Below are 12,482 nucleotides of genomic sequence, written 5' to 3' on the forward strand. Positions count from 1 at the left end.
GCTAAACTGGGTGCCCGACCTGCTTCTACTCCTATAGACCTAAATCATAAGCTATCAGCTACTAAGGGTGAACTGTTGCCTGATAAGAGAGTGTTCCAGAGACTAGTTGGGAAGTTATTATACCTTTATATGACTCGGCCAGATATTTCCTATGCAGTTAGTGTACTTAGCTAATTTATGCATTCTCCCAGAAATACACATTTAACTGTTGTTGAGAGGGTTTTGTACTACCTAAAAGGGACTCCAGGGAAAGGTATCTTGTTTGTTAATCATGGACACATGAAGCTGGAGGCATACACTGATGCTGACTAAGCCGGATGTAGTGATGATAGGAGGTCCACTTCAGGCTATTGTGCTATGGTAGCAGGGAACATTGCATCATGGAGTAAGAAGTAGTCTTTAGTGGCAGGATCCTTAACTAAAGCGGAGTACAGGGCAATGGCACATGGAGTTTCTGAACTTTTGTGGTTGAGATCACTTTTAGAAGAACTGGGTATAGACTGTGAGAAGCCAATGATGTTATATTGTGACAACCAGGCTACTATCAACCAGTGTTTTAAAAGGCATTGGAGCCTCCAGGCGAGGCGCTCCCAAAACACCCTGAGGTGTATGCCAGAGGTGTTGATACCTCTGAGGCGTACGCCTCAGGTGCAAGAGGTGTACGCCTCGTGCGCTTTTTTCATGAGGCGTGCTAGAGGTGTATGCCTCTTGCGCCTCATGCACACCTGATATGAAAATACAAGAAAAAAATGAAAAAAGAAAAAAGAAAAAAAGGAAAGGAAAAGAAAAGAAAAGAAAGGAAAATAAAAGGAAAGGAAAGGAAAGGAAAAGAAAGGGAAAGAAATGGAAAGGAAAGGAAAGGAAAAGAAAAGAAAAGGAAAGGAAGGGAGAAAAGATAAGGGAAAAGAAAATGGTTTGCCCCTTGCCCCTTCGGCTGGGGGGCTTTGCCCCCCAAACCCCCCGCCCCCTTTTCGATGCAGCCCCTTTGAACTACTATTATGCATCTTTATTCTTCTTAATATAAAATATTTTTATTAAAAATAAAGAAAAAATGAGATCCCCCCTTCCTCTTCATCCTCCTCTTAAGAAGGCTTACGCCTCCTTGTGTTCGAGAGGCTTACACCTCTTGCGTTCTGAATTATGCCTCACGCCTCTAGGTAGTGGAATGCCTCGCGTCACGCCCGCATTCTAAAACATTGTTATCAACATTGCACATAATCCTGTTCAACAAGACAAAACTAAGCACATTGAAGTTGACAGACATTTTATACGAGAGAAAGTTGCCTCAGGAGAAGTCTGCCTACCATTTGTTGCTTCTAAAGAACAATTGGCTGATGTTTTCACAAAAGGTGTTCCTAAAGGAAAGCTGGTTCACTATATAAGCAAGCTGGGCATGATTGATATCTATGCTCAGCTTGAGGGGAGTGTAGAGAGACTGAGCCGAATGGGCCCTAGTCCTTTAGTGTCATTCTTATTAATTCCTTCTTGTTATGTTTTCTTATTGGGCCTTTAGTTTCTGTTTTATTTTATTTTTTTTAAAGTGTATTGCTGATGTGGACGCCTACTTAAGGGCCTCCTTGTAAATTATGTAACTTAAGTAAGTTTAATAAAAATATTAGAGTAGGGGAAAGAGGAGATTATCGAACTACTCCTTTCTTCTCCATTTTTCCTTCTTCTTGTTGTCTTCCACTTCTTCCTTCCTTCTTTCTGCTCTAATCTAAATATTTCTGCTAATTTTATTGGTCTGAATCACATCTTTTCTTTTATTGTGCTCCAGGCATCAGTCAACCCGCGATCTTCTCAGTTGCATGCATCTATTCAAGCAAGGATGAGAGACTGGTCATTTTGAGCCCTTTCATACCCCTCATGCCCAAATCTGAGCTAAAACTTCCATCTGATGAGAGACTGGTTAATTAAACTAATCACAAGTTGTCGTTTGGAATTTTTCCACTAGAAGCCAATCCAAGACACAATCAAGAGATCAAAGCCTAGTAAACAATAGAATTATTCATTTAAATGCAATCAATCCAGTGATCTCATAGACCAGACCACAGATCAACGGTTGATCACACTTGAATGGATATAGACACCACCCGATTGAGGACTTCTTTAGTTAGATCAGGGAATCAAACTCAACCATCGGGAAGACCAACCCAATCGGATGCAATTCATATAAAGATCACAAATTTCAGACCCTGAGATCACGATCAAAGGCTTGTGCCAGTGATCCAATTAGGAAATCCATATTGGAATCTTACGCTTAGAAGTTTAAGGGGGATGTTGCATTTAAATCCCACTTAGGATAGAAGTAGAACTTCTAGAAGCCTAATCCATGCCTAGGATTCTTCCCTGTGGTTAGGGAGGAAAAGTCCCCATCTCACAAGTTTCCCTAATCCCTATGACTAGTCTAAAGTAAATTGCCTATAGAGATACCCAGTTCAACCAACTCTCAAGGAAGAGCCTCATTTTGAAGGTTTTTCCAAAGGGCCTGTCTAAAGTTGACCAGTTATAGGGATCAGCCTAAAGTAGACCAATTGGTCTTAGATTTGATCTAGTAAGGTTTTGTGCATTTTTTCTAAAGTTGACCAACCAAAAAGTGACCCTTTGCACAGCCAGCCTAAAATTGACTGGCTAAAATCCTCCGAGTAAGTGATCTTTCTTAAACCAGTCTAAAGTAGATTGGCCCTGAGTAATTTCAGAATTTTGGAGAACTCTTCCCCACAGTTCTAAGACTTGTAGAACCTCTATTCCAAACCAAATAGACCAACCTAATCCCAAGAAGATCATCCTTAGTTGCAAATTGGACTAGGTAACTTCTAGCTCACTAGTTTGGGTGCAATGGGTCCTCTTCCCCCTTATAAAAAGAGAACGCCCCAATGGGATGAAAGAACTTTTGTTAAACAATCTAGGATACCTATAAGCTAAAGATATACTTTGGAGCATAGTTGTCAAGTCGCCTAGGCAACCACAGGGCGCTCAGTTGCCTAGGCGACGCCTAGGCCTAGGCAATGGAATTTGGAAGTATAAAATAAATTTCCCTACCCCTCTTAGGCTACTTTATTGGTTTTTTATACTAACCAGCATACCTGTATGCTAGCTATTAGCAACAAAATCATTCGAATAAACATAAAATGCCATAACTAGCATCCAGGCCAACAAAAATGGGGGAGTGCAGATAAGAAAAGAGAGAAAAATAAGGGAGCAGAGCCCCTGTTTCATTCCCAACATAAGTTGTCCAAGAGGATGATGTGGACTGTGTTTAAGGGGGTGGAGACCCTATTTCAGGCTAAAAAAAAATGGAGGAGGATTGTTATAAGTAAGAAAGAAGGAGTACCAATGTGATTTTAGGAAGAAGGAGGAGGAGGCGGAGCCCCTGTTTCATCCCAAAAATATTTCAAGAAGAAGAAAAAGAAGAAGAAATGTACCTGGAGGTCTTGGACTACTTGGACTGAACATGGAAACTTCTTAGTCATCGCTTTCTCTTCTCAGCTCTCAGTTCAAAACTCAAAGTCTCAAACCCAAAGAAACTTTCGTAGTTTTAATGTAAAAGAGAATTACTTTAATAAAAAAAGATAACATACAACAGGGTGTATCATAGTTGTCAAGGCGATAGGCGATTTTTAGAAGTTGCCTCGCCCAACTCCTAGGTGTTTTTGTATTAGGCACTCACACACATATACGCTATACTATTTTTTTGAATGTTCACATGTATTATATCATTTTTATTGGTTTGTTTTATCTTATTACAATACACCCTGTTGTATATTATCTTTTTTTATTTAAGTAATTCTCTTTTACTTTAATTAAAGAGAAGAGAAAACGAGAGCTGAGACCGAGAGCTGAGAAGAGAAAACGATGACGGGAAGACCTCCTGGTATGTTCTTCTTCTTCTTTTGGGATGAAACAGGGGCTCCACCTCCTCCTCCTTCTTCTTCTTCTTAACAATCCTCCTCCATTTGTTTTAGCCTGAAACAGGGTCTCCACCCCCTTAAACACAGTCCACATCGTCCTCTTGGACAACTTATGTTGTGAACGAAACAGGGACTCCGCCCCCTTATTTTTCACTCTTTTCTTATCTGCAATCCCCCCTTTTTTTGGCCTAGATGCTAGCTATGGCATTTTATGTTTTATTTGAATGATTTTATTGCTAATAGCTAGCATACAGGTATGTTTGTTAGTATAAAAAACCAATAACTTAGCTTAAGAGGAGTAGGGAAATATATTTTATACTTTAAAATTCCATCGCCTAGGCGACTGAGCGCCCTGTGGTCACTTATGCTCACCTAGGCGCCTTGACAACTATGAGGTGTATTCTAATAAGATAAAACAAACCAATAAATGATATAATACATATGCACATTCAAAAAAATAATATAACATATATATGGGTGATCGCCTAATACAAAAACACCTTGGCATTGGGCGAGGCGACTTCTAAAAATTGCCTAGTCGCCTAGGCAACGCCTAGGTGCCCGCCTAGGCATCGCCTTGACAACTATGCATTGAAGGAGAAGTAGCTAGAAGATCAAGAAAGGCTGTTGAAACACCAAGGAGTTTTCCAGCCAAGCATTGAGGTGGTCACATACTCCACAAGGAATGCTCTCATTCCTTCTCATGTTTTGGCCAATTTTCTATCAAATGAATGCCGTGGGTCATGTAGATAGTAATTTAATTCATTAGATGCATGCTGGTTTCACATTTTGATTATATAGTACTTTGTTTTGTTGTTACCATAGATTCCTCTCATCCACAACATATAATTTAGCTCCCTAGCATTCTCTTAGTTTATTTTAGTTTAATCTCACTTAAATTTGCATCTCATAATATTTTTTTAATCAGTAGCATCCCATGATAATTTTAAGTTGTGCATCTAGTACAAGTCTCGATATTCATATCATATTTGCAATATATTTAGCATCAACATTCTCTGTTAGTAGACTGCATACATTGTCTTATCATTTTTCAAATTGCTTCTTATTTTCTTTTGTTCTCTTTAAAAAATCCCTCATTAAAATTGTTTTCAATGGCACTCATCCCCCTAGGTCATGCATATAGAGATAGAGTGCATACATTTACATCATAGTAGCAATTAGCATCTAACTTCCAATCTTTTTGGTAGATTTTCCAATCTAGATATTAGCGCTTTCATTTTCTTTTTATTGCCATTCCCATATTAGATTTTCCTAGGTTTTTTCAGCATAAAATTCATCTTATCTCATTATTTATTTTCAGAAAATTCATTTAGCATTAAGGTTCTATTTACAGCTTTGCATATCTATCCTCATTTGCATAGTTTTCTTTTCCCAAAATTCTGTTTCACTTAATTTGGCATTTTTGGCATTTCCATACTCATTTAGATTTTAGAATCATCTTTTCTGTAAGATTTTTTTTAGCTACATCATTTTGCTTTTCAGAAATTAGAACATTCATCATAGATAGAGTTGGTAGTTCTTCAGTCTATATTCCATTGCTAGATTTTGCTTTGCCAGCTAATTCTTGTTCTTTAGTCTTCAAATTTGGAATTCTTGGCTCACACTTCATTTTGAGTATTCTCGTTAGTTTAGAATTTAGTTTATAATTGTTTTTATTTTCCATTCTGTACTTAGTTTAAATCTGATTTGTTTTGCTTCTAGATACAATTTAATTATCCTTGCTTTAGAATTTCTGTCTAGGATATTTATTTTTTTAGTTAAGCTATTATTCTTGTTAATTTCGTTCTTTTCATATCTTGTTTCTTAATTGCATGCTAGAAGTTTTCTGCCCAAGATCAATAAGAGTTTAAGTTGAAAATCTATCAAAGGTCAGTTTTACAGTGGGTGTGTGTGGGGTTCTAACATCTTCCCACAACATACCTTGGCTCCCGAATCCAAGATTTCTGATTCAAATTGGGTGAGTAGTGAAAAAAAGCTTTTTTGGTAAACTCCAGGTTTTCCTTGCCCTCAAATTTAAAGGCTTAGGTGGCGAGTCCTTAATCAGCACAATCCCCTTTTTTTGGAGAAACCAAAGCAATTTCAGTCCAATCTCTTTCTCTCCCAAAAGGGGAAGAGAGTGTGGGGCTAACGCTTGCCTTTTGGAGTTCTAATACCAGTATTCTTAGAACTTGGTTATCCCCCCCCCTGAAAAAAAAAGGAATTGTGCATGATATCTAATGTCAAGAAATGAGATTCAGATAGTTGACAAGAGAAATGAAAGTCTTTTTCAGTTGGATTAAGCAATTTGATAATTTGGTAGCTGATGCTTTAGCCAAACAAGGGGAGGGAAGAGAGACCTTATTGTGGGCACAACTGTATATTAGAGGTTTTGTTGTGGGGAGATAAGAGACCTTGTCTCTCATTGACTTTTTATTTCTTTTCTGTGTGCAATCTTTTATCTATTTCTTTAATAAATTATGCAGTTATCAATCAAAAAAAAAAAAAGAAAAGAAATGAGATTCAATTTCTGAACACAATCTCCTAAGGATCACTAATGGAGTGTTTGTAAGTATGCAAGTCTTTGTAATTATTATTTTCTTGAAACTTCAAGGTCTATGCTTTGACTCTTGACATCAGATAACCAAAACAAGGGAAATTGCCTTTTAAACACTAGAGTCAAGACCATTATCAGTTAACAAACATAAAACAAGATGGAACATATTAGGCTGCTTGGTGTATAGCAAAGAATACTCATCGGAATGGATGCGAGCATTCAGGACAGTTATTGAAAAATCATTACATACCTGCTCTTGAAATCAGTTATTACTCCTTCAACTATATTGAGAGGAAATTTCTTCCCACAGAGTTTCTTTCTGAGCTCTACTGCTGTAAATGCTCTGCAGTGACATCAAATGTGCATTCAAACTATATAAAAAAAGAGTATGAGAAATGAGAATAGCATCTAAAGATGAAAGAAATATCTAAGTATAACAAAAAAGGTGATAATAATTAGGGTAAAATATAAAAACCTTCCGTGTTGTGTATTGACTAAAATAAAAAACTCCCTTGTAGTTTTGAATAAATTGACAATTACCACCCTTCCATTACCTGGCCAGATGGAAAATGCTGACATTTTGCATTTGTTTTTTCAAAATGCCAATTTTACCCTTAGGGCTATCCATTAAGGTGTGAACTTACTAAAATACCCTGACATAATTTTAACCTTTTTATTGCTCTTCTCTTCATTTCACTTCCCACCCCTGAAAAGTGTATACTCTAAAATCATCTGGCTGAGTGAAGTCTAGAAATAATTTAGAATGATACCTTAACAGGTAATAGGGGATTTCGTAACTTCCTTGTCTCCATTACTAGCCAGATGTTGGAAGAGAGGTAACTGCCAATTTATTCAGAACTACAGGAGAGGTTTTTTGTTTTAGTCAAAACACGGGAGGTTTTTATATTTTACGCTAATAATTAAAAGGTGCTTATCAAAAAATAATGATTAAAAGGTGAGCTTTCAGATGAAAGAAATACTATGAATGCCTGAAAGCTTTTATTAACAATAATTTAGAAATTTTATTAGAATGAATGAAGTCAAGGAATAGCACAGAAGAAAATGAAAACCAGAACACACACTAGAGAATGAGAAGAACCCAGCCTCAGATGGAAAATCCCCCCAGGGAATGCCAATAACAACCATCCACGCCAGAACAACTATGGGAAGGAGTAGCCCATAAAGCTTTGCTCTGTCCACGCTAGATTTTCTAAGGCTGTCTGCTAGGGAAGCAGTTCTCAACCGGCTGAATGAGACACACTTGGTTTCACAGACACAATGTTCCAGATCTGAAGCAAATGCCTAGAAAATTCATTTGAGAATTTAGAGCAAGAAGCAACTTGAATCAACAGAAGAAACAAAACTAATGAAACAAGATCATGTCTTGTTATTGATGAAATCAAAGACAGTCTAAGACCAGCAAGAGGTACAGAATTGGGAAGATATGCTAAGCATTATTAAGATCCTAAAAGAATGAATTAGGTTGATGACTATTAAAGTTCACTTCTGATTGGCAGCCAAGCCACCAAAATAATAGGGTGTGACATTTTAGCCAACAGGTTACTTTAGTCTACAAGAATAGGTTCATTAGTTTGATGGAGATATCTCCTAACACTAGTTTGCTTTAGCTTGATATATCGACTTTAAGCTTAAGCTTAGAGAAAAGGTAACATCCTTCATGAAGGAACTTTCAAAATCATGACGGTCATGGTGGCAGTTTTAAAATCATGCAAGTAAGATTTAATAACCTTGTAGCAAGTGCTTCAATTGCAACCTTTTCAGCATCTTGTTTGGTTTTTCTAGAAGACATTGCACTCCCTTCATAAGTCTTCTCATGAAAGTTACCAAATTCATCAGTAACCTCTTCTTCAGGCTCTTCCACAAAATTTGGGTCTATGATCCCCATTTCATGATAATTGTAATTCTCCAATTCTGAGAACCCCCTGATATTTCTGACCATAACATTTGATCTCACTACATAAAACAGAGTATGGTCAAATCAATAAGAATGATCAAATGATGGTATAAAAAATTTACAACATATATCAGGATCAGAAAGAAGAACCAAGATAATTATATAAAAACAGTGAGTCATGTGGGCATCCAGGTGCAATGTGCACAGGCTGAGGAATAAAATATGTATGGTACAGACTCCCATGGGGATCAAGGCTCTTGTTAAGCTCAGATGTCAGATCTACATGCAACTGTTCAACTAAAGGATATCCAAATACTACTTCCTTGAGAGAAGCAACCTTCTTACTTTCATGGATTGAGGAAACACCTTCCAGCAAGGTGAATTTTGATAAGGATTACTCGCACTTTCCTCCAGGAAACCTCTAAAAGGGACAAAAATGTCAAACAATTGTCTACGGGGTTAAACCATAGTTTTCAAGGCGCCAAGGCGAGGCTAGGTGACAAGGGGGGGGCGCCTTGTCGCCTAGTCGCCTAGGCAATAGATTTTTTTATGTTGAAACCATAGATCCTAGGGTAGTTCCCTAGGTACCGTAACCATATTTCCTTAATAATTATTCATAATTTTCATAAGGGGATGAACCCTTAAAGAACAAGAACAAGAAGTGCCGACTAGATAAAATTTTAAGTTCTTCCTTACTTATTGGTTCAGGTTTTGAAGTCTTTGAGGGTTCAATACAGAATTTAGCAATGTTTGTGTTGATTAAACCTTAATAACTAAGAAAACATTAAAAACAAGTTAGTATATAAACACACAAAATGATTATTTTAGTTTAATAATGTCTATTTTATAATTATAATCTCAAAAAAGAATGAACAAAAAAGTATTTTATAGTAGGAAGTAAAAAACTGCTTGGTGATTAGGCGAGGCGAGCCTCAAAGGGTGCCTTGTCGCCTTGACAGCTATGGGTTAAACTAATTTTCTGTACATACTTTACAGCTCTCCCTAAAAATTGTTATAAATACAATTAAAAGCATAAAGGTACAATCTAACAATCATCCACATCTCTATCCTATACAGTTCCCTTACTGAAACTAGCTTACTCTTATGAAAAAAGAAAAGAAAAGAAAAGAAAATAAATGAGTGAAACAAATAGGAATGGCATGAAGATGATCAAGGGTTGATTTCAGGATGTTGGTGAATTCAACTCAAAAGGTGAGATTTTAAATAATCATACTTCAAAACAAATAGCCACCTTTTTTTTTTTTTAATACAAGGCAAGAACAAGGACCTAACGAAACATGGGCCTGTCCCACCTGTCCATAAAAAAGATGTAAGCCAAGGCCCAACGAACATTATCAACTAGATCTAAACTAACACTTTGAACCATATTCGCTAACCAATCCTAAATATATGCCTGTCCCACCTGCAGTTGAGCTTCAAGTCCCCTTCAATCCAAATACTGCAGTATCCACTTTGAGCCACTACTCAATGAGCTTCAACTGCAGCCCAGTACTCCACAACAATGGAAATGTGAGTCCTTTTTTTTTTCTTTGCCATTTAACAAGTATGTTCACTCAAAGCTTTATGTGAGTTACCTAAGAAGCTAAGAAGTTCAATAGTTGATTATGGGATTATTTACATGTAATACCTCTAAGATGGGGATTCTGGAATTTCTGGATAGAAAAAGCTGTTTTAACTACTATATTACCAGCCCCTAAAACCTTGACAGAAAGACAAAACCCCATTGCAAGAAGATAGTGGGTATGATGCCCAAATTAATTATCATCTCCTACAAGGTCATCCCCCCACCCCACCCCACCCAGTACAGACCTGCATTTGTTCTTGACAGCATCATTATTCATTTGAATGCAGAATTGATGATTTGATGCAGATTGAAAGGGCTAGAAGGGTTAGGGATAGACCAAAAAGGACATAGGTAGATGTAGTAAGAAATGATTTAAGTGCCAATAATTAGGGGTGCAATAATATGGAATCCCATTATCCTAAATGGCTACCAATAACACTACATGCTGACATCTGTAGTGGCTCAACTATCAATAAAGGGCACTAGCCATCTTTCCTAAAAAGTGGTCCTAAATTAAATTGTTTACTTACCGTCTTACTGTATTATTTGTATTATTTTATCAATTATAAGAAATTTTGAAGTCATGGGGTTTAGAAATTTGGGAGTTCGTCTGGATGTAATTGTTCATTGTCTATATATGAGGTGCACGATTCCATACCTTAAATAGAAAAATAAAAATTTCCCCAAGTTTCATTACTGTTGATGAAATGCATATATTTAGGATATCCATGAATTACAATTCCATCTTGTTGTAACTGCACGTTGATTTCCTGTGAAATTGTATTCTTAAGTGAAAAATGGTGTTTTAATTTCGTGGCAACCTGCAATACTGCATGTGCTTTTTGCTAGTTTATAAAAGGGAGAAATTTGTTTAACAGCATGAGATATGCAGGAAATATGGATTGAAAAGGAAAGTATACCAATTCCGGAATTGAAGGCTCCTTTGGAATAGGAAGATTGATATAAAGACTTCTCACGGAGACCTGATAGTGTAACTGGACCTCTCATACCCTTTGAAAATTTATCTCTTAAAAGCCTTGAATCCGAGATCTCTTCGTAGCAATTCTCTTCAGAAGACTTGGTAGGGGGTGAAGTTTGTTCTTCGTTGTTCTTGGAACATTTCTTAGGGATGTACATAACGGGACCTGAGGATTGGTAAGATCTGCAGCAGCTGATGACACTGGCTTTCTTCACCCTATTTTTGAAAATCAAACACGGCAACCACTACAAATTACATTTCCAATGGTTGAAAATGTGAAATTAACGCACAATAATGAAATTAAACTCGAAACGTAGCATGTTGACGAATTAGAGTTGGATAATAAACTTCTACCATGGACCCGGGTGAACAAAAAGCTCGCTTGAGAATTTAATGCGGAGATTCCCCGCAAAAATCGCCATCACGTTTTCACTAGCGTTTCAGGTTCAAGTGAAGAGGAAGCCCTAAAATGGAGTTCGAGCGGCATTTATCTGCAACATCGCAGTGTCTGTTTGTTTCTCTTTGGTCATGGACTCGTGGATGGAGAAATGTTATCTTAGAGATTAGAGCCATCGTGTAAGAATGTTTTCTTCGCCGCGCCTTTAAGTGCCAACCACCCTACAACCGTAACTCCATCGTCAAACTCTATAACGTATATCAATGGCACTATTATAATATTATAGTATTCTTTTTCACCTTATGTTTCTTATTGTCACTCCCCCAAAAATAGTCGAGTGAGTTCATAAGCATGTAAAGGTTAAGTACGAGATCCCCTCGACACTGTATTGTGTGCTTGTGCTTGTCACTAATTATTGCAATACAAATAGCCTTTTGCTAATTCATGTTCCATCTTGTTGCCTTTTTGTGTGTGTTTGTTTTGTTGCGTAGGCTTACTCGCCCCTTTCAAATGCCACACGGGGCCCCAATAATTATCCCCGTGACAGTTGGTATCAGAGCAGGAGCTCCTCTTAAGCCATTCGACCCGCGACGTGAGTGATAGCATGAAGCACAACAAGGACATTGTGGTGGAGATCGAGCATAGACTCTCCACAGCCCATGAGGCCGATGATGTGCCCGCCGATGACATCGGCAAGGACAAGGAACCGAAGCCCAGCAAACGTGAGAAATCTTCCAACAAGCATGCAACCGTTGAGTTGCGCATGATACGTTGTGAAGCCACTGTAGGTGAGATGCGAGACTCGATAGACGAGCTGCATCAAAACATGGAAGCCATGGACAACGCACTAGTCAAGATTGAAGGTCGCTTGAGTGGAGTCGTGGATGAGGTCCGAGACATAATCAATGCCACACTCAAGCAAATTTGCAGCACTACGCGCCAACAAGAAATAAGCTTCTCCAACTCGCAGGTCCAAGACAGGCTTGATAATTTTCAAGCCCAGCTCGATGAGATGAAGAACGAGTGGGCAACGTGGAGAAGAAGCACCTCCACATCAATGGCCGTCCAGGCCCAACTAGATGAAATGAAAGCAGAGTGGGCCTCAATGAAGTTCGCCGCATGTTCCTCCTCCGACACCCAA

General features: G+C 37.9%; 1 protein-coding gene across 3 annotated transcripts in view; it reads right to left on the reverse strand.

Moving 5' to 3' along the window:
* Positions 1-11,584, reverse strand: part of LOC148874873 (regulatory protein RecX family protein) — a 31,171-nt gene extending 19,587 nt beyond the window's left edge. For all 3 annotated transcript variants that reach the window (XM_088965609.1, XM_088965608.1, XM_088965610.1), the window contains exons 1-4: positions 11,299-11,584; positions 10,886-11,160; positions 8,214-8,439; positions 6,716-6,808 (exon numbers count right to left, since the gene is read on the reverse strand). In XM_088965609.1, coding sequence (XP_088821735.1) covers positions 6,716-6,808; positions 8,214-8,439; positions 10,886-11,160; positions 11,299-11,366 — 662 coding nt within the window. In that variant the 5' untranslated portion in view covers positions 11,367-11,584. The remainder of the gene's footprint in view (positions 1-6,715; positions 6,809-8,213; positions 8,440-10,885; positions 11,161-11,298) is intronic.
* Positions 11,585-12,482: the final 898 nt, after the last annotated feature.

Source organism: Nelumbo lutea, chromosome 1 (genome assembly GCF_056320005.1).
Source record: "Nelumbo lutea isolate HS-2025 chromosome 1, American lotus-T2T, whole genome shotgun sequence".
Taxonomy (NCBI): domain Eukaryota; kingdom Viridiplantae; phylum Streptophyta; class Magnoliopsida; order Proteales; family Nelumbonaceae; genus Nelumbo; species Nelumbo lutea.